The 22,779-nt window shown below is 37.1% G+C and overlaps 1 protein-coding gene across 1 annotated transcript; it reads right to left on the reverse strand.

Annotated features, from left to right (window-relative positions):
* On the reverse strand, positions 1 to 19,914 carry LOC121406049 (basic helix-loop-helix transcription factor scleraxis-like). The gene is made up of 2 exons (XM_041597056.1): positions 19,072 to 19,914; positions 1 to 535 (listed from the first exon to the last, which is right to left on the reverse strand). Exons 1-2 carry the CDS (start codon positions 19,717 to 19,719, stop codon positions 485 to 487), a joined length of 699 nt encoding a protein of 232 aa, XP_041452990.1. The 5' UTR covers positions 19,720 to 19,914; the 3' UTR covers positions 1 to 484.
* Between the last annotated feature and the right edge of the window lie 2,865 nt (positions 19,915 to 22,779).

Below are 22,779 nucleotides of genomic sequence, written 5' to 3' on the forward strand. Positions count from 1 at the left end.
AACACGATTATGTGTAAATATGACGCATGATCATGGTGATGGAGGTATTGGGAAAGAATGTTTGCACGGTTCTGGTGAGCATGATGATGGCATCCAATTCATATTCTGTTCAAGATTTTCAAACTAATAAGTCTTTCTCATGGGAAATCTCATTTTCTAGAACATTTACAAGAACATTGTAACAACACCATCAGTCATGTTAGCAAGAAATAAATGTCCGTCTGTGACAGGGACCTCGCTTGGCTTGGAATGTCCAGTGGATGGCCAATCACATCTTGTTCCGCCAAGTCTTTGCTGACAAACTTCTCGATCAGGAGTATTCATGGCGGCTGCTGCGGCGCCTTGGGAACGTTTTCAGTTTTACCGTCGGCCTCCGACGTCAGTCAAGTTAAACGAGCCCCTCTCCACTTGGTCCATCTTAATTTTGGAACATAGTTTCCCTCAGTGCACTCGTTGGAGGGTTGCCATTGGTTATGGTCAAGGGTTAGTAGTAATAGCCTCCAGTGGTCTCTTGTGGGTAATCGTAACCATTTGCCTGCATACAAAGAGAGAGAGGTGGGGGGAGAAAAGGATGTGAAGAATTAATTTATATCGATTGGAAACTGACTACATACACGAAAAGATGGATGATTCTTTAAATAAATGAATGATTAAACATGTGATCAAACAGGTATATCGATGTCTATCAAGTGGAGACATGCGCATATTAACCATGTTAACTAACATACATGTAGATGCAAGTTATGACGCTGGTGTTGATGAGAGGAGAGATGCTGATGTTGATATTCCAGATGGCAATGACGCCGATGACGATGATAATAATAATAATAATAACGTTTTATTTACCCAGGGTAGCCACTTCAGTTAGGAAACTGCTCTACCAGCGGGCCTTGATAACATAACATGTTATCATTACCCTTCTCCAATCTAAATGCTGAGCGCCTAGCAAGAAGGCAGAAGGTCCCATTTTTATAAGTCTTTGATATGACTCGGCCGAGGATCGAACCCACGACCTCCCGTTCATGAGGCGGACGCTCTACCGCTGAGCCACCATGCCCGGTCATGATAAAAATGATTGTAAATAAGACGGTATTTATGATTTCGATGATGACGGGGACGATGTACATAATGCTTGTAGCATAGCCGTAGACAACCGGGGATGAGGGCAGCTGCTCCCCCCCCCCCCGATATTTTGAAAACATATGATTTTTTCCTGAAAATCTCCACAATTCCACCAAGCGTGTACACAAAATAGACTTCGATTTCACTTTAGAAATTGCAAAAGCACCCCCAATGACAAGCCCTGTCGTTTCGTTTTCTATCTTCGACGACTATGATAAGGATGATGATGAAGCTGATGACGAAGATGGTGGTAATCTTAATGAGCTGGTGCTTGTATAACGCCAATGGGGTAAAAACGAACAGCCTGTACAGCTGGTTACATCTATTTACTCTTCGTTTATACCATAACAAGAACGAAGATTAATTTAAATAGTAATATCATAGCTTTTGAAAAATTAAACTTGGGAAAAAAATAAATCACAGTTTGACGCTTCAGAAACAATTTTTGGCTATAATTTTCAATACCTATCACCCCGCGGTAAAATGAAAGTAATTGATTACTAAATCAAAGATATTTGATGTTGATGCATACTTCTGTTCCATCTTGTTACGATTAAGAATCCAAGAACGTTTAGGAAAACGATGAAGAAATAGAAAGGAAAATATCCAGAAGCTATGTTGTATTGTTTTTGCCTTCCACTGCTTCTTCAAAATTATTTTCCTTAACGTTTCGCACCAAACCAGGGTCCTGTTTCACGAACACTTGTTATAATAACAAATTGACAAGTTCCATCTATACAGGACCACTATCAGCCAATAAGATTGGATGATTTCAGTAGCTTTATACTGATAATGCAATATTATTCGTTTTACATGCTTTATGAAACGCACCACAATACACGTGTTAATCGGTTAGATCGACTGTATATCCTCAAGCTACCAAGGGGAGAGTGTTAACCACATATTTCCCCCTCCCGATTTTAACACTTTAAGGCATAGATAACAAGAAAAGGGGTGATGGACTCTTCGCTACCGTTACCATTCCTTGCACGCTCTCTTCATCGTATCTAAAACATGCCCACCAGCGCTGCAGGTTGCTTTCGAGCGGGACGTCGCTATGCCTTCCCCCCTAAACTCCTGGGATATTGACGTTGACAGATCGTTGTGGTATTACAGAAAAGCGACGTGGATGCACGCGGTAAAGCTTCACTGACAATCATAAAGAACTTGATTGAGTATTAGATAGTTTGCTAATTTGCGTCTTTAACGTCTATTCTATTCATGGACACCAGGCCGAGGAGCAATTTAAACGGCTTGTCGAAAACATATTATGATACGGAGAGAGGAATAATGTTTATGAAATTTAACATAAAATGCTTTATGTATTGAAGTTGAAGAGTGATTGGTCTTTTTATTGGGAACGTGGGGTTAGGGTGGTGTATACAAATCTTTAAGCGTACTTCTTATACTTGGAACATCGATAAACCCCCTTCAAGGCATTTATTTCGAAATAAGCCCAGTGTAATTGCTTAACCCATTATTGTTATCACTAAGGAAAAAAATAATATTGTTACAACAGTACCCCTACTTTCAATTGTTCCAGTAAAGCTGTAAGCCATACGTTTTTTTTAACTTAAGAACTGTATTTTAGCTTGCCTTTAACATGTTTAATTTGTTTAAATTTCGTATATGAAGCAAGCGGATTTGATTTTATCTATTTAAATAGTGTTCTGTATTGTTTCATTGTTATTTTTTTCGCTTGATAATCGTAGAAAATGATGATTTCCTTCAGAGGGTTAACCAATAAAAACGAAATGACTAAAAACACATATTTATCAAGTGACAAGTTGGGCATTCCATTTCATAACTTTCGACACCTTCATTAAATATCGATTCTAAACAATTCGTTGGTACTTGGGTGATCATGATAAACGAAATTCTGTAATATGCCAAATATGCATGTATAATTGGATTCCCAATATAATAATGATAATAATATGCAACATTAATAACAATATGCAACATTTATATAGCGCTTAATACAAATATTAATAAGCGATGCGTACAATTACCCCCAGCATTAGCACGGCTACCCTGATCGGGCGCTCGAGCATTCAAGGTTCCTACTGGGTACCCATTTACTACACCTGGGTGGAGAGTGGCAAATGTAGATAAACGCCTTGCCAAAGGACGTGAGTGCTACGGTGGGATTTAATAAAATTTGTTCGTTGAACTTTATGCTGGGGATATCCCGAACAGTCAATGACAAGAATACTTTGCCTATGAAATTTGACCCTTAATTTTGAACATCAAGTGTACATTTTCAATTCAATTCAATTCAATTTTATTTATTTCACTTCCATCAAACAAAAACAAGTTGTATACCATATATAAACATAAGTATTTGTATCCGTTGCAGAGAAAATTTGCTGATGATTCAATTTTCTTGCGTCATTCGCTTGCGTATAATACATACTGCTGTACTAAAAAATGTAAACAATACTGGTCATAAAATGCGCCGGCAGATAGTAGGATCATGTTTATGTTGGGGAGTACATTATATTTTCTCTTTCACTACTAAATCGACGGTGTGCAAATATGCTCCTATTCATTTGCGAAACGGATTAGGGAAAACTTCAAATAATTTGTTATCTTAAGGACACGCGTGGTGCGCGCACAGCCACGCGCACAACATTCTATTCCTGTTTTTCTTATTCGCTGTTCCCGCCGTTCTTCCTTTCACGGTGATAATAGGTCCCCAGCGAACAATCCATTTGCAATTCACACCCGGTCGAAAGGTTGAATCAAAGCGACGCATCAATGAAAAAGGGGGTATATTATGTGGTTTTTGTTTGACCATTGCAAAATGATAATATAGTAATACAAAAGAGGCGGGAACGGATTATACTTAATAATAACACTCGACAATGAAGTGTTTATGAAGTGGAGATGATTACGAAAGCAAGCGTTAACAATTTTATTTTTGGCATCCTTTCGAGCCGGTTTGTTCACCTTTCCCTGTTTGTAGGTCACTTGTTAGGAGTACATGGAGGAGGAACGACGGGACATCGTAAGTACCATTTGAGTGGACGATAAAATTCGCTCATTATTTTTAGAGAGTGTAGGATTGAAGCAAGTAGCTAGTTACTTCGTTCTGTTCTTTTGCTTTATCACATAAGAAAACTTTGACTTCGAGAACTAAACCTGACCGACAATATAGTTTAACGTTTGATATCTAAACAGCCAACAAGATGACAAGATAATATCTTAACGAGCGACAAGATGACAATCCTCTCGGATTGTCATGTACTAATGAATGATAAAAACCATATGGCAATAACAGTCGAGCACACCCAATTAAAACTCATCCATTGTGTGTGTTTGAGTTTTGTCAGACGTGTATCAATCAGAAATGATTATTTACGTCTGGGACCGACCTTTAACGTCACCATCCGAAAGACGTGACCAGGGCTCGAACCTCTGCATCAATTTGCAACTTCCCCACAGCTTGGATTGCAGGCGCACGCCACAACAACGCCCAACGCCACTCATTCATTCCTCTTCCCATTTCTTTATATCTCAAAGCTAGCATGGTTATTGTGGTCTTAGAAATGCAAAATAAAGAATACAATTTGAAAGAGGGGTGTTGTTTTACTTTCTCACCCCCCCCCCCTCTCTCTCTCTCTCTTGATTTTCACCATTGTTATAAACATCATAAATTATTGGCTCATATCAAATTTTTCATCAAGGAAATATTCTCAAACCACACTGCTGTCATGACCGTGTGATTGAAATAAAACTTGACACCCCACAAAATCCCCAATTTAAGGAAATACTATGTCACGAACACATAATTATCATATATGGCCGGGAAGAGTATGTTCTCCCAAATAATCTGATACCATATTTATGTGGAATTCGTAAACGGTTGGATGATCAGGTATTCCTTTTAGTGATGTACATTTTGATTTGCGCCAAAATGAGTGACCTAATGATGTCAATGACGTCGTATTAAAAAGGGATTAGCAACTATGTTTACTAACTCATGTATGATTATGACATCTTGAGCATGATTAGTATCTAGACTCATTCATTGTAGTAGTACCTTTCTGTGGCGCAAATCAGTACAAAGAATACCTTCTGATTATCCAAGTGTTAAATCATACCACATAATTATGGTACAAAATTAATTAGGAGTAGATGCCTTTCCAGCCACATGTAATGGTTGTGTGCTCATGATATTTTTTTCCACTTTAAGTATGGATTTGTGAGGTGTCACGTTTATTTCAGCTCACACGGTATAATTTCGTGTCTTTGACGCGTATATTCATTTTGAAACAATGGCGCCCTAATGAAGGCGCCATTCTTTATACATGATAGCTAGGGAAGTTCTATTCTTGTCATGCTCAATGAAACGAACAGAAGTCCATACATTCAGTTTACAGTTGAAATGTTAACGATGTATCAGTTTTTAGATTTACATCTTTTACTATTATGGATGTAGAACTGAAAATGCATCTGACAAATGGAGTATTCTTTTAATACAAAGGTTTATTCAAATGCATTTTTCTAAAGAACACTATATTCACCAAAATACTTTAGTAGTATGTTCTCTTCAAAATATTCTAAGCATCGTCTGAGCAATCACATTGTATAGGGATTACAGATGTATACACTGGGGACTGTTATAAAGTTCTTTCCACCGCTTTAACTTCGATTGTCAAAATGTCATCTGGGCGATCATCTCACTTTATGACACGAATTACGTGAAATCAATCAGACGAATTGTAACTCGAAACCGATATGATTAAATTACACTTGTCAAAATTTGTCGTAATAGGAGACAAACATCATGACATCTGAATCGAATCTCGTTTTCTGTCGTACAAGAGGATCAAATCAAGTTTTTGCCAGGGGCAAATGTTCCCTCTTTTGTCTGACGAAAACAGTCCATAAACCTATCACCGGAATACTTCTCTCTTTTTTTTCTTCGAACGCTTCTGCAGAACGCTTGTAAACCAGCGGCGCTCGGTACGATGGCTACCGGGTGAGAAGAGGGGATCGCCGAGCCAGGCGGCTGGTGCACAATAAGAACTACTCGCGCGAACTAGTATTCCTCTTCCCCCTTTCGGCTTCCGCAATCATTTTTGTTATTTTTACGCATTGTACGGCCCGTGTAGCCCGGATAGGGCTGAGTGATAATCGGTACATATCAGTCAAGTTTAGCATGGTTATGACAGAAATACCCTGGGGGCAAAACCGATGAATATTAAGCAGGAAAGGTCGTGCTCTTTTGCTGAAGTTAATTCACCCAAGACTTGCCCCTGAGTCTTTCATGCGTGGAGCTCAGCGCGTCTACAGTCCGACGCGTTAATTATTATTGTGGCCTGACATAACATGAACAGGAAGACCAATGGTTATGACTAAATGGAACACTTAATTTGATGGGCTCGAAATCACGTCGCAGCCGAAAATCTTTTCAAATGGTACAACATAATTTGGAGATCGTAGTGATTGACATATTGCAGTTTGGGACAAGAAGATGTTAACTTCAAGGGAGAGGGGGAGGGGGTGCGAAATTTAATAACTCTCTAAGTCGATTGTTTAAATGGTTTATTTTTCAGGACAGCCTCAATAATTATCAGAATCCCAAACACCAAATAAATGACTTTTTCTGAAGAACATACAAGATAAAAGAGACGGATCGACATAACATATCTCTGGAGAATCGGATCAGTTGGAAGATATAGTTGTTATATCTTAAGATGAGTTTGGAAAGAACCCAATGTAATTGTGTTTTTATGTATACTAAGAACATGGGCAAGGCTAGTTATAGTAGTAGAAATTAAATAATTACTGAGAAATAAACATAGAGTTACAAGCTATAATACCCTGCCCATACGTTATTATCCGCTTTAGCGATCTAAGTGTGATAACTTTTTCAGCTTTGTATACTTCAAAATTAGGGGTTATATGTAATAAAAAAAGATTTGTGAAAAATGTAGATGTAGGCCTTTCTCTGTAAAACTGCCGCAACTGTCCTAATTTAGACATTATAAATATCATTTTCAGATGATATATAAACAAGCACTCACCTGCACACGCACTAACCTGCACACACTTCATCTTGCCCCCCCCCCCTTTCCTCCCCCTTTCCTTTTATTATATTTTAAGCAATATAAGTGACATCACTTTTAAATGATAAAGACCTGGTATTTCTATTATGGTTTTCATGTAGCCTTCTCTTTTCCCCTGGCTGCTTCAAGCTTTAGGCTTACGATAGCTGGCCTCTGTATTTAAATTTATTTTATATTGTTTAAATGAATTATGTCTATATCTATACAATTGTCACCTTTGTAATTTGATCATTATGTATGTTTGATGTTCTATCATTACTATAAATTTGTGAATATGACTTATCATTATTAATAAATGCAAAAATACCTGCTTAAAAATAGATTAGATAAAATAAATAAATAAATAAGTAAATAAGGAAAACATGAACTATGAAGCTTTAGGTAGTCTATTCGGGGCGGAAGCAAGGGGATTGTTATAGACATACTGTATGGGGGTGGATTATCAAAGAGAGGGGGCTGCGGTATATCTCATATTATACTCCTCTTAAATCCTTTCAAAGAAGTGCAGTCCTTTTTGGCATGTTTGGGGCAAGTTTTGACACAACCCTGGATTCAAGAGTTCTATTTTGCACCTCTCTAGTCCATCAATCCTATATAAAGTAATCGATCGAAATGTTAATATTAGCCTTATCTCAGATTCTCAGACAGGGACACTTATTATAATGTATCTGAAGTATTGAAATGCTAGTTAAATGCACTTACATCAAATCGATGTGTGCTGGGGGCATGTTAAGAATGAATAAAAACCTGACAGAATGCTACGTTCAAGTAAAAAGTCATTAGTACAGGTCCCACATACTGTGACAAAGTCATATGGGGAAAGATCATTTTCACATGCAGCTGCTAATTTATGGAATAATCTGCCAGAATATCTTAGAAATACACAACCATACGAAAAGTTTAGAAATTGCTTGAAAACACATTCACCATTTTGTAAACAATTAATGTAAGAACCCAGTGCTCTCCCCTCCATCTCCACTCTTTTTTTGTAAGAAGCGCTTAGAGACATGCAACTTTGCTTATGTATTTTGCGCTATACAAAAACGTTTTATTATTATTATTATTAAAAAGAACAGAAGGTTATCGTTTGAAATTAATACATTGCATTCCTTCCAATGACGAATTTCTATCACTGCTTACAATAAACTATTTATTTCAAATTGAATATTAAGTAGAATTTTTAAGAGTTTAATGAAAGGAATAAAGAACGATTCTATGCTTTTTTTGCGCGAATGTTATCATGATTACAGGCCTTCGAAAGTAATATTAGGCGTCAAACTTATGAGGCAAATCTTAAACAATCGTTATTGAAAGAACCCATAACAAATGAACAATAATTTACCAATCGGAAGAAGATCAAGGTCACGAGTGCTAAAGGACGTGTAATTAGCCTCATAAACCTGCTAAATATACGCAACTTTCAGCAAAGGACTGCATTTTTAAAAGAATAATCTCATAATTTATTCATTCCGACTTCACGGCGCGCGCGCGCGCACGCGAACAGGCAAACACGTGTTTAATTCTCTTGCAAATTTAAGCGCCACGATGACGATTGTTCTTAAGCAGCTTGCCGCTAATTGTGTTTTATGTTTTAACATTTTTCGTGGATGATCTCCTTTGAGAAGGGGTCGGCGACAGGAAATAATCAGTTGTCTTCACAATTCCTCTAGAAACATCAGTGGTCGCGAAATCAGTCGGTTTTAACTGTGAATTGTATCGGGGGATCTTTATCCCTCTAAGATGTAGACGTGGACCGTGACCGTTTATTATTTGATTTGGCTGCCTTGCCTTTGCAAACGCACAGATTGTACCAACCAACAGGCGGTTTGTGCGCTAGTAGTTTGAGCTCGAGCTGTGGTCATGCTGAAATGTATAAAAGGACAAAAAGAAAAGGGTGGGTTATCTATTTTATTTCTTCCTGTTTGTACGGTTCAGTAGCGTCACGATCCATATGAATATTAAATCAGGAAATATTAGTATTCATGCCGGAAATGTAGCAATATGCTTGTTTCTGCATCTCCATCCAAAACTGTATGGAGTTCTGGTGCAATACAATGACAAAAACCGAATCAAAACGATACAAAAATTTTGAATTTGTTCTTAATGCCTGACATGGAGGTGACAAAAAGGATTGAACAATATTTTTATCCAATAAGAACATTCCTACATGTGGACAAAATAAAACAGAAAAGTACGTGGACCTATTGTAGACAAACATAGGGCGTAGATTCGTTTCAAGAGTTAATTGGCAGGACGGATTTGCAGGTGATATGTAGTTATTGATTTGAATCTATAGAGAAAAGTCAAACAAACATAAACACTGAAAGTCTCATAAAAATAAGAAAGTTATGAAATTCGAAATATTTAACAAAGTCTCATTGACACAAGTTATAGTTACAAAAGGTCGTCAACTTTACCTGGAAATCCAACATAGCGTCCACAATGGCAGTCGTTACCATCAACTCAAAAAATAAAGTAAATCCTCAAAATCAAAATCATCAAAAAACTTTCAAGGAAAATAATGAATCAGGACATGTTTTTACAAGATAGTCAGTGAGTGTGTCAGAGAATCCAAGATGATCTTCTAAAATTGCGTCTATAATGGACGTTGCAACTTTGAAATTGTCCAACTTCATATAATATCCACCTGGTAGAAATAACTTTGCGTCTATTTAGAAAAAATAATATAAAAAATCATGGTTCCAAAGGGGAAAATTACATTGGAAAAATGTCAAGGTTTATCAGTGGTGCAGTTTTGGAAAAAAAAATGATGATGGCTTAAAAAACAGTTGCTATTTCTTAAAAATCTGGCTGCAAAGTTCATTATACTATTTACCTACAAACATTTTTGTGTCTTTCTCAGGATTTAAAGGGTCGAATATTATAGGTAAAAACGAGTTACAGGGATACGCTGTTGTCCATTTTGTTAAAAAAAATGAAGAACGCTCCAAAATTACTTTCAAATTGGCCACCATTGTTACAAAAATGACAATACTTCATATCCCATCCAGTGCCACGATTTTGGTGTCTCTGTTTCTCTGAGTCTCTAAGACTCATGAAAATATGTTTTAAAAGAATTAGTGACATAATAAGACGGTGGTGCAACAATAAGTAAATACCCCAAAACAAACTTTAATTGGATTTATGATTAGGGGACATCAGTCATTTTTTACGCAATTTTAGAAGTCGCATTGGACTTTTTACAGCGAAAAGAAAACTGACCGTTCTTTTTATTTGTCCCGATTTATTTTTTTAGCCTTCAAACCACAATGGTGTAGATTTTGTTCACCTAATTATGACTATGTTTAGGTGATGGAAGTTTTTTTAGACTCACTTTGAAAGCCATCTTTAAATAATAGGCAAAATGGACAGCTTCATACCATTGTAACTAATCCAAAAGTATTATTTAACCCTTGAAACCATAGTGTAGACACCAACATCATATCTCCCAGATGGATTCTAAATATATTAAGTTAATTTTTAAGTATCAGCAGCCATTTTAGAGTCCTTAATATCCATCTTGGAATTTTCGACATACAGGACCATTACCCTTGTAATTTATCCTAATCTATTACTTCAACCTTTAAGCCATTGGTTAAATACCCAAATCATATACCCCAGGCTGATTTTAAACAAACTATTTCATTTTTTTCGGTAAGAACGGCGTATATAGACTCCATTTTTGGAAGCCATTATGGATTTTTCGACATACTGGAACCACTAACCTTCCTCGTAACTTGTATCAATCTAATTCTTCACCCTTTAAACCACATGCGTTATACTAAAAAATCATATGCTACTGGTGGTTATTAAACAAACTGTGTCGGTTTGTAATTAGCGAAAGACATTTTATACTCCGTTTTTGCAAAACATCCTGGATTTTTGGACATGGAGGACCATAGAATGACTTTGTTACTTGTCCCTACGTATTTCTTGACCCATTAAACCATGGGTTAGACACTAACATCATACCTCAAGGCAGATATTAAACAAACTATGTCGGGTTTGGTGTTTTTTTAGATAACAACAGCTATTTCAGACTCCAATTTTGAAAGCCATCTTGGATTTTTGGACATAGCGGACCGTTGACTGTCCTTGTCACTTGTTGCGGTTTACTTCTTGACCCTTGAAATCACCAATTGATAAAACCAAAATAAAAGACAGTAAAATACACAATAGAGAAATTATGAATGTTTAGGCCATGTTGGCCATTTTGCGCAATCTTGGATTTTTCAGGTACCCTGGAGTGCTTATGTTCACTCTTGGCCTTTTCTGCCCTCCACCATTAAATACATGTATGCACCGAAAAAGGTGTCCGATATGATAGAAAACGTGCAGGTTATAATAATTTTCAGTTAATGGCTGCCATCTTAGACGCCATCTTGAAAATAACCACTTTCCCGGATACGGATTTTGGTGGATTTTTATCATGTTATTTCTGAGATCAAATAACACCAAAAACCGTTGACAAACATTTTTGTTACGTCAAGTTTTGAGGGTCAGAAAAGAGTAACAATGTGTGTAGAATGGCGGCCATATTGTTTATGCAAATTTGAAGATTTTAACATCAAAATTATGGTTGGCAAATATCAGATTTGGACTCAGCGCCCTCAAATTATGTTAGAATACTTCTCAATTCAGCATTAACACGATTTGCCTAAGGCAGGCTACTTTTCTCAAATCTGGACCTGTCTATGTGCCAAACCGTTACAAAGCTTCAAAGAGGAAAATGTTGAAACTGAAATCGGCACGTATAGTTCAGGGGACGGTTTCGTGAAGCACACAGTCCCTGATTTTCACTATTTGTTATAAGCTACTGAAATCATAGCATCTGATTGGCTGAGGGCAACTTTGTCAGTGAAAGTCACAGATAGGATACAACTTTAATACTCACACCGGGTTGTCGAGCTGGAAGTCGAGACAGGTGATTGGGAAACGAAAAATCATTTCCGCAAGACCGCGTCGTGTAGTAAAGGCCCTCGGCTCCACTATCGATTTTAAATATTCATTAACATTAAAGGGGTTCACTCTTATAGAAAAAAATAACGTTTTTATTCGCTCCGATGAAACCATTTTCATGTTTAACTCATTGACTCCCTTCAGCGTTTTCAGTATCAGCCAGACTTTTTTCTTTCCCTCCATCTCTCTCACTCTTTAAATATATATAAATATATACATACATATTTGGTGTTTTGCGCTAATTATATGTGGACTATATGTATTTTCGTGTGTGTGTGTGTAAGAGAGAGAGAGAAAGGGGGGGGGGGGGTGTCTGTGTACACCATCATATCCCTCTGATTACTTTTTTTCTATGGAATGTCCATCTATGAGAGCCCCCCCCCCCCCTCTCTCTCTCTCTCTACATACAAATGAATTGATCAATTAATCAAAAAGGGGAAAAATAAAATGAAATTGTGCGATTAATGCACACTTAAAATGGTGACAATATACACTGTGTTGGCGTGTGTATGTTGGTAATATATATATACTGACTGTTTTTGCTAAAGTTCTGTCAGATCCTGCAAAATCAACTTTTTCTGTTATGTTTCGGACAATTCACCGACATGACAAAGGCTCTTTTTTATCAAGTGGAATTAATGCTTGCTGTGGATTTCGCATATTGCTTTAATTCTTGTGATTTTTGTTATGGTAACGCCAAAGTTCAGTGACACTGAAAGTAATCTAATCTAATCTAATGAGAAAAAATGACACACGCCCATTTCAAATAAATGGTAAGTTAATTTGTTGTAAATCAGTTCGGTTGATTCCAAGAGGGGATATAAATAATACCTCGGCGTTCTTGTACCTTGTATCATATGATGAAGCAATTCAAAGGAAATTAATTATGCATTTTCTTCAAAATACTTTAAGAAAAATCCTTCCAAAGTATGGTCGGGGATGACTTAATAAAACGCTCAAAAGCGCATATCACTTTCGGTGCCTTCCAAAATTATTTCAACTTTACCGCCCCCCCCCCCCCCCATACTCGAAGCTACTATTCTACTCTTTTTAGAATGGCCTATATAAATGTGAAAGCAGTTTCTATGTGTGCAAGACGAAGGCACGTTAAAGAGTGTCTGAATAATCAAATAAAATGCCCTGATTTCCTCTTGAAGCTGCTGTGAAAATCCTCCGTGAATACTGCCGCATCCGCATGCATTCTCCGCGCTACGGCCACCCGCTGATATCGCCAAGAACAGCGAGCGGGCCAACTATCGACATCCCCGCCATAGCCCTGGCAGCGGTGTCAAGGACCGCGTGGCATGGAAGTTCGCACCAAAAATTTTGTGGAAAAAACAATGAATTATTTTAATTCATTTCTCTATTTGCGGCGTATAAACGATCTCAATCGAAATCTTTTCATCACCCCAAGGCAGGCGTAATATTTTTGCAGGCTTTCTGAATGAAGGTGAGAGGATATTTCGTCACAATTAAACCAAATAATGGCATTATAGCGTTATCAAAGGACAGCTTGCCGAAAAATTAATAAAACAACATTTCCAGAGCTTCAGTATTATCTTGAGATATCCAGAATAATATGTAAACCTGAAAAATGCATATTTTGACAGACTCCTTACTAATCTAGTTTTGTCAATTAAAAGAGAGGGGGCAGAAAATATACAAAAACAAAAATATCTGTATATATATCGTAAAGCATTTACGCAACGAATGAAAACAGGTGAAGGGGAAATTAAGAATCGGTTAAAGCAACTTCATGATTTCATGCTAACATCGATTAGTGAATATGAAAAGGAGTTTAGAAGAAGAGAACTATCCAAATTAGGAATAGAGAAGACGGCGAAGAAGAAAAAGAGGGAGATGACGATGGTGATGGAAAAAGGAACTTAGGAGGGGACGACAAGAAGAAGAAAGTGAAAGAACACTGGGAGACATCGAAGAAGACAAAGAAGCAGAAGAAGACGAAGAAGATGAAAAAAAAAACCAAAAGAAAAAAAGGAAAGAGAGAAGGGATTCTTAAAGGCTAGAAAATATTAATCTTAAATGAAAAAAAAAGAATGAGAATAAGAAGACGAAAAAGGAAGTAGAAGGGAAGAAAAACAAACTAAAATAAAGAAAGAAAGAAAACACACATTTAACTGAATTTATTTCTTGATATCCATTTATCAATTTATTCAAATTCAAGTTACTTATGTGGTTATCTTATTGATTTATTATTTGTCTATTTATTTATCATTCGTCTAATGACGAAAAATTATTGCCAACAACTTTTTACATTAAAGCCCATCTAACACACTGTAATCGCCAGACAAAGAAACAAAAATATACCTTGAATTTATGCCGAAGTAGATTTAAAACTAGAGTCTCAAAGGAGTTAAGAAACTACAAGAAGCTAGGTATTAATTCATTCCCTTAAAGATAGAGAAAACTCAGTAAAATTCCCCAAAATTTGTAAGAAGAATGATAAAATTTGATTATGATAGAAAGGAACGTCGATTCTTTTCATTTTGCGTGTGGCACGCGCCCACTCGTCACCCCCGTCGGGATGGCTTGACGAGCACACGTGTGCCTGTGTAAAAGGGCACTGCTATCTAAGTTAACAACGCAAGCAGGCGAAATAATCTCACTGGATGAAATTTATACGTGAATAGCAACAAAAATAATAGAAAAAAATGGGGGACTGAAGGAAACAAATAACGAGAGACAACTAGAAAGAGTCGCTTCGCATCGCGATCCCATCGCGGTGTTCCGCGGTTGGTGGTACTGCGTTAGAATCGTCACAGGGTCACATTTTTGCGTGTTTCGAAGAGACCCGGAGAAGAAAATTGCAGTGATGGAAATCGTGAAAAGCAGTCGTTTCCCAGCCGCGATCGTAATCCCGTTTTTCTCCCGTTTTGTAATCGTTGTTGTTATCTTGGAAATTGTGCAATGGTGTAAATTTGTAGAAATAATAATTTGAATAGGGCATTGGTTTTGAGTGGTGGGGTGTGAATTACAAACGGCCTAACTCGCGCTCGGCGGTATGCGTATTGAGTTTATTTCAAAAAGCTGATGTGCATTCATAATCCTCGCGACCTTTTGTAAGGGGGCGCGGAAAAACAAATATAGCAGATAACAAACCCAGAAAGGAGGAAAAACTGATACGACAATACAAAAGTGTCAAAAGCCACACTTTCCAATCCGTGAATTCATTGTCTGATCTGTATTTGTGAATAATTATATAATTCCCAGGTTTACTCTTTATTAATATCGAGCGAAGAGCGGATTTTCGATTGAAGGATTTAACTTTAAGAAAATTTATTTTACCATAAAATTTCCCCATTCTTAATATATTCTTAAAAGTCATGTACTTTGAGTGTGATCAATCCTGCCTTCCAAGAAAATTGGAATCTATTTGCAGCTCCCTTAAAAATAATATCATAAAATAAAGAAAAATCCGGAAATGCGTTCTTCAAAAAGCCTAAGCTTGAACAATTTTACGGAATAACAGAGAATCTTTTTAAGTAGAAGTAACTTATTCATTTCTTCCTTTTGGGGAAAAGGAGAAATTCAGTAAAAACATATTTCATAATGTGAGTGGTAGATTTTTTGTTTAAGGGTGGACAAAGCTGTTAATCCTCGGCTTCCCTCTACACATTTACACTCTTTTCGCTTGTTGGTTTTTAGAGTGATATTGTGCTTGTGCAAACACCTTTGCTAAACAATACAATTATTCACTGCCTTGTAAAGCTGAGCTATCAGGGGAGTGTTTCATCAACATTTTGGTCCGACAAGTTGTCAGATCTGACAACTTTCCTTGATTCTGATTGGCTAAGAGGCACTGTTACTATGGCAACTGTCGGATTAAACAGGACTTGCCGGATAAAATGTCCGACACGTCCTTTCATGAATTGCTCCCCATGGCTGCTTCTTTCCGAAGACGGTTCCCATATTTTGAAATTTGCGCATACTTTTATGATAAAAACAAAACAAATCAAGCGTATTTTTGTAGTTTACTGCATTATCAAGTACGGTGGAATACTGTTATTACAAGTGGTAGGGGAAATATGAATAGTAGTCATCTTTGTCGTCGTGGCTCTTGCAATTAGCAAGCATACCTACGTTATAAAAAGAAGTGTAACTGATAAAATCATTGAATAGCGTTTTTCCTTCATTTTTGTGATTGTTCATAAAGGAGGCATGCAAATCTACAAACGTACATAACACAGGCGACATAAAATCATGGTCATGAAAGAGGATTTCAAGAGAAGGGAAGGGAATGAAAAAAAAAATTACACTGGATTAATCAACCCCCAGCAAGTCATCATTATGATTTATCGATCGGCAAGGGAATGGAAAGAAAATAACAGAGCGGGGATTTATTCGAACTCTCTTGCAGCGAGATCCATGTGTCTATCTTTGGTAGAACTTTATCGAAGAGGGTTGAAAATGCGCGCGCTTTTCACCTGCCGAAGTTTCCGTTCTGCCCTCGCAGTCCCTTTCTGACGAAGGGGGGTACCGGGGAAGATGCACCTGCAACATCGCTAGATCTCTTGCATAGTTAATACCCCCCAAAAGCCACCCTATTACTGTACACTCAAAAAGCCTTTTTAGAGAAAGAAGTGTATACCTACTGCAGAACTACTATTTCGTTTATGTTTGTCGTTAAAATCAAATCTGAAATATTGAACGAATTGAAACTGTTTTGTAACTATGTCATTAACTTTTTAAATTCCATATTCCGTTTCACTGGGGAGGGGTAGATTTATTTCTGGTGAAGTGAGAAATAAGGATATATTTATTCTCGGGTGCATAAAGCATATAACATGTATATCCCATGAAAAAGCATTAGATTTTGCTAAATTGCGTTGTTAGAGAATCAGTATGATTTCGGGGTTAATTACCGTCGGAGTGCTTGAGAATCTTATAATAGTGTCATATATGAGAGAGGTTTTTGTTAATGATCGAATGTGAATTTTGATGCGATTTTTTCAATAAAAAAAATAGAAAAAGAAGAAGTGAAACGATCTTGGTATAAACATGATAAAAGAAGGGCGATGAGGAAAAGGCCTACTCACTCTGCCTATAAGAAGTAGGCTTCCTTCATAGACAGTCGAAAGACTCGTGGGTTAAACAAACTTTATATCCGTCTTACAAAGAGTTGCGATAAATTCAAATCAGGGGAGCGTTTCATGAAAGGACTTGTCGGACGTTTTATCCGACAGTTACCATAGGAACAGTGCCTCTCAGCCAATCAAATTCATGGAAAGATGTCAGATCTGATAAATTGTCGGATGAAAATGTTGATGAAACTCCCCAGGCTCCATTTTTCTCTGGTGACAGTTGCTCCGATGGAAAATCTGCTCGTTAAACCAAACATGAAGCCTAACCTCCCAAACTAAATAAACCCTGATTCTTATTCTAACATTATTCTGAACCAAAAGCTTTATTATAATCCTAAGTCTAATCCCATGCAGGGCCCTGGGAACATTTTTTTTAACTGGGAGTGGTGATGTAAATTTGACAAGCCCCCAACAAAGGGTTTTCACAACAAATGAAGGCTATCTCTTTCCTGAGAAATTCGAAAATTTAACAACCGCCCCCCCCAGAAAAAAAGCAAAGGTTTTCGATACAAAATATTGTTAATTTTGCTTTACATTTCTCAATTTTTCTAGCACCTACCTGAATTCCAGGGGTTGCTGCCTATGGAACTAATACACGCAGCACCCCAAGGGAAAATCTTGAGGTGCTTCAGCACCCCCCCCCCCACTTCCCAGGGCCATGATTCCATGTCTTCTGACATGTCTGATATATCAAGACCAGTGCAAATTTCGCAAGAGTAAATGTCGTGTCACCTCCAAACTCAAACGCAAGTTGTGATTGATAATAGATTGATAACTGCATAAATGAAGCGCAATCACAGATTGGGTTTGCTGTCATAACCCGAAATACAGACCCCTTATCTACTTTACAATCAGTCTTATTGCCATAATTTGATATTCACTGCACTTGAACTAGTATTCATTAAATTTTTTTTTCCCAAGTTTGTATGTATAATTTCACTTTGTCTATTTTATTATTTGTGTTATTTTGTCATAAGAACTTTTGGTATATGAACAATGGGTTTATCCTTCCTCCTCCTTCTTCTTCCCCCCTCCTCCTTCTTCCCCCTGCTCCTTCTTCCTTTTCTGTTTCTTCTTCGTCTTCTTCTTCTTCTTCTTCGTCTACCTCTTCTCCTCCTTACGCTTCTTCTTCCGTTCCCTTTTCTTTATCATCCTCTTCTCACTACGAAGACATAAATCTAGTCCCCAAAGATTGTTTTGTTTTACTTCATTTCCTTTATATTAAACAAAATTAGTGCATGTAGAATGGTCACAGAATAAAGATATTTTATGGATTTTCGCCTTGCGTCCGCTTCATAGGCCTAGTCAATCCTTTTTTTCGTCCCCCAGTTATATCAAAGAGATCATTAAATTGCTGATAAGACGTCCTAGTTGAAAGTTGAAAGTAGACATTTCTCATACCAATAATCTGGATCTTAAGGGAAAAAATAAAGGGAAAAAAGTAATTCTGGAAGGTTTGGCCATTTTAGATTAGGACAACCGCATGGAGATCAGGGCCTTAAATGAAGAGGGGGCTTGGAGACAGGCTTGCAAAATCAGTGGCTTGATTAATTAAAACTGTTCATGTCATCATATATGCCATGTCAGTTTTAAAGCTATTGAAATCATTAATTTTATGTGGGTGATCATAAACCTTTTATATAAACTTTGCATTGGATATTTCAAAAAAGAACTCTTGTAACGGGCCCAAGGGTCTTAAATGAAGCTCGGGGTGAGGATTTGTACTCAGGCTTGCAAAACGCCACATATACATGATATAGCCGAATTACAATTCGTGAAAATATAAACATAGATATTATGCATTTTCTTACCATGGGTTGATTTTCTGCATAATGGTCCCACTCGTAGGCTCCGCCTGATGGTTGAGGGGGCATTTGAGGATGAGGTCCTGGATGGCCAGCGATAAGTCCACCCATACCTAAGCCGTAGCCACCCGCTTGATGATGACCATGATGGGAATGATGCGGACCACTATACTCAATCATCCTCTGTTGCTGTGTGTCCGACTCCGTTATCATCTGTTGAAGATGGAGTATGTAATTGATGGCTGATCGAAGCGTCTTGACTTTTGAGAGTTTCTTGTTCCTGGGTTCGGTAGGAATTTTTCGTCGAAGTCGAATGAAGCCGTCGTTGACGAGCTGAACGCGACGTCTTTCCCTGGCATTCCTCCGCTGTACGAGATGGGGTTCCTTCTCTTTCGGCGCCGACCGCACGGCCGATGCCTTGGCAACGCTTCCACCTTTCTCTCCGCCAGCACCGCCAGATGATGCGGATTCTGAAGAGTTGGCGTTTCGGGAGCCGCTTTTGCGCTTCAGTTTCTGGAGGTTAGAATTCGTTTGGGATCTCGTTTTACACGTTGTAGAAGTGTTTGTAATCTTATTCCCGTTCACGTCGGATGTCATTTGTGGCAAAGATGAACAGATAGATATTGATGGTTGATGTTGAATGATAGCAGCCATACTTTTAAAAGTAAAAATCTTCCAAATCGAAATCAGAAAAAACGGGTTCTGAAAACCATGCAAGATTCCTTTCCTCTGAAGGTTGCAATAGGGTAAAATACACTTTTTCTGGCAAAAACTTAGATTTTTCGCTCAAAGGTGCATGAGGATGACAGCTGGTAACTTGATATCTGCATACAAAATCGTTCCACTGATATTTGGAAATGTGAATATCCCATGTCGTTGAAGGGAATTATATATGCATATATCAGTGACGTCACACGAAATGGAATAATTGAGTGCTCTACAGAGCATGCGCAGGTCCACACATTGGTGCGAGAACGTCAAAGCTATATCTGTATATCGCTCCGTATTGCCCCAGCCAAGTCCGCTGCACTCGAATATATCTTGCCCCACTCCCATCCTGCCCCACCCCTCCTCTCTCTCTCTCTCTCTCTGGCTCTACCTACCTTTAATAATGTTACCACCTCTTTATTTTTAATGCGTGCATTACACGTCTTATGGGCACTTCCACGGTTACTCAGGATAAATTTGAAGTAACACTGGCTATTTTTTCACGTGTATTTCATAGGCACTAGATCATTCCTACATATCAATTAGTATCAATTTGCAGCATTTTTTCAAACAATTTGATGCATGCACAAAATAAAAATAGGGTACAATCGCTTTGCCATTTTTTATTCGAACATCTCTTCGATGCTGTCTTCTAGAGATGCTATTTAGGCAAATAAAAATTCTATCCAAATATAAAAATATGCTATTCATTTCACAAAGATTTTCTTTTGATTAACGGTTATAAGCTATTTCTTAAAGCTCAAGTCCACCCCAACAAAAAGTTGATTGGAAATAAGAGAAAGATCCAACAAGCTTAGCAATGTAAATGTTATCAAGATCGGATGTAAAATAAGAATAAGAAAATTTCGACATTGTCCGCTAAGTTTCACAAACGATTGTATGCGCATCCTGGTTGGTACACAGTAAAAACTGTGGTGTTAACCGGTGTGCATAGAGGACCACACCAGTTATTTTACACCGGTGTTAAATTGGTGGTGTTAGTTTTACACCTATAGGTGTTATTACAACACCATTGGTTGTTACATTTACACTCTTTGGTGTTATGTTCAATCTTTAGGGTGTAATTTTAACACCTCAGGGTGTGGTCCTCTATTAACACCAATTGGTATCAGTTTTAACACCATAGTTTTGACAGTGTATGCAAATGAGGGAAATGATGATGTCACCCATTCGGTATTTTTTCCCTATTTTATTACATGAAATAAACTTATTTTTTCCTTATTGTTTTGTGAGACAAACTTTTATTCCTCCCTGAACATGTGGAATCACCGTTGTCTTATCATCTAATGGTTCAGTTAAATTTGTCATTATTGCCAAATCTGTAAATATTGAATATTGTATAATTCAAACAAAAATAAAACCTCCAAAAAACAAAAACAAAAGAAATACTGAGAGAGGGGCATCATGGACTCTCTTTCTCTCTTTGTCTAACTCTCTCTCTATCTCTTTGGAGGGCACTGGGTTTTGCCCATAACGGTTTTTTTTAATAACGTGAAAATTGTAAATGTTTTAATCTTTCTTTATTTGCAACCAAGTGTGAAGAACTTTCCAAGGGTAATGTTTGTTTGATTTTCTTCTATTAATTCAGATTAAATTTTTTTTTCAGGGGTGGACCTGACCTTTGATCTATTAAAAAGCGATATATCTAATCATTTTTTTTACACAGAGTGCACATTTCTAGATTTAAATTAATCCATTTACACAGTGTTTACTTTACTCGTTTCCTGCCTGATCACTGTATTATTTGCTATTGGATCGCACCTGGGATGGGAATCGGTCAATATCCCCAATCTATCAATTCTATTGCACCTTAGAAGTTTGATTTTTTTTAATAAAAAAATGTATCTGCCAAATCATACAAACATTGTCAAACTACTTTATTGACATACACATATAATTCCATTCAAATAAACAATAGACATTAATTTCAATCAATTTCAGATCAATATCAATCTCTAGTACACTGGTACAATTATCTTGTAACTAATAATTCTGTTACGGTATTTCAAATAATCTAGCATAAGAATGATATTACACCCTCGACCAGACAATTCTTAAGACTTTTTTGTTTGTTTTGTAATAGTATTTATTAAATCCATCAGTTCAAATCATTCAATGGTACATTGAAAATGTCACAATATACATAAAACAAGTTCATAAAGGCAAACACTATTCATCATTCATTGAATATTGTACATAACTCAAAGCATTTGACATATTCCTATTACAGGTGATTAATTTATTCATAAAATGTAAAAATCAGCCAATCATAACCAATAAAAATTGATCAATGTATGATTCAGTAGCTTTGTAAAAAAAAATAAAAAGTAATACCCCACTGCTTAATGAAAATGAATGAAAAATATAATATCAAAAGAAAGGCTCAAATGTTTCCACTCTGCCCCTTCATACACCCAACAAACGCCCACCTCCCCCCTTCCACATACATACATACATGCATACATACAACCCTACAAAAAACTAAACACACAAAACAAAACACACAACCAAAAGAAAAAAAAAACTTTTAATCTAATTTGATAATTGATATCTGTTCATTGATATCACTTGATGAACGCGAGATGTTTAACTACCCATGAACGATTGCTAAGATTTTATCTCAAACCTAATGATCGATATCACTTCATTGACTAGTGATATCATTACACGCGCCATGTTTAACTACCCATAAACGATCATTTTTAATGAACTGTCATAAATAAATATCATTATTGCGGTTATAGCGTGTTATGGGCAAGAATGAATTCAATTAAGAATAGCGGGGAACCGATTTGGTGAGGCTTTTTGTTTTATTTTCAAAGAGTTGTGTATTGGCCTCTGTGTGTGGGTGTAAGTATGTGCGCTTTGTTTCATTTAAACTAATACAGGAAAAAATAAAACCCAATAATAATTGCCAATTTCATCACTAAAGTAATGAAGAGAAACTTTTTTTTTTAGGATACGCGGAGAGCAATTAACTCTAGC

Source organism: Lytechinus variegatus, chromosome 19 (genome assembly GCF_018143015.1).
Source record: "Lytechinus variegatus isolate NC3 chromosome 19, Lvar_3.0, whole genome shotgun sequence".
Classification (NCBI taxonomy): domain Eukaryota; kingdom Metazoa; phylum Echinodermata; class Echinoidea; order Temnopleuroida; family Toxopneustidae; genus Lytechinus; species Lytechinus variegatus.

What these genes read in the sequence shown, in the direction of transcription:
- LOC121406049 (XM_041597056.1), bottom strand. Translation starts at nt 19,719, where the DNA reads ATGGCTGCTATCATTCAACATCAACCATCAATATCTATCTGTTCATCT. An exon ending in ATGCAGAAAATCAACCCATG is followed by an intron (nt 536 to 19,071) that starts GTAAGAAAATGC and finishes CTTTGTATGCAG; the next exon opens with GCAAATGGTTACGATTACCC.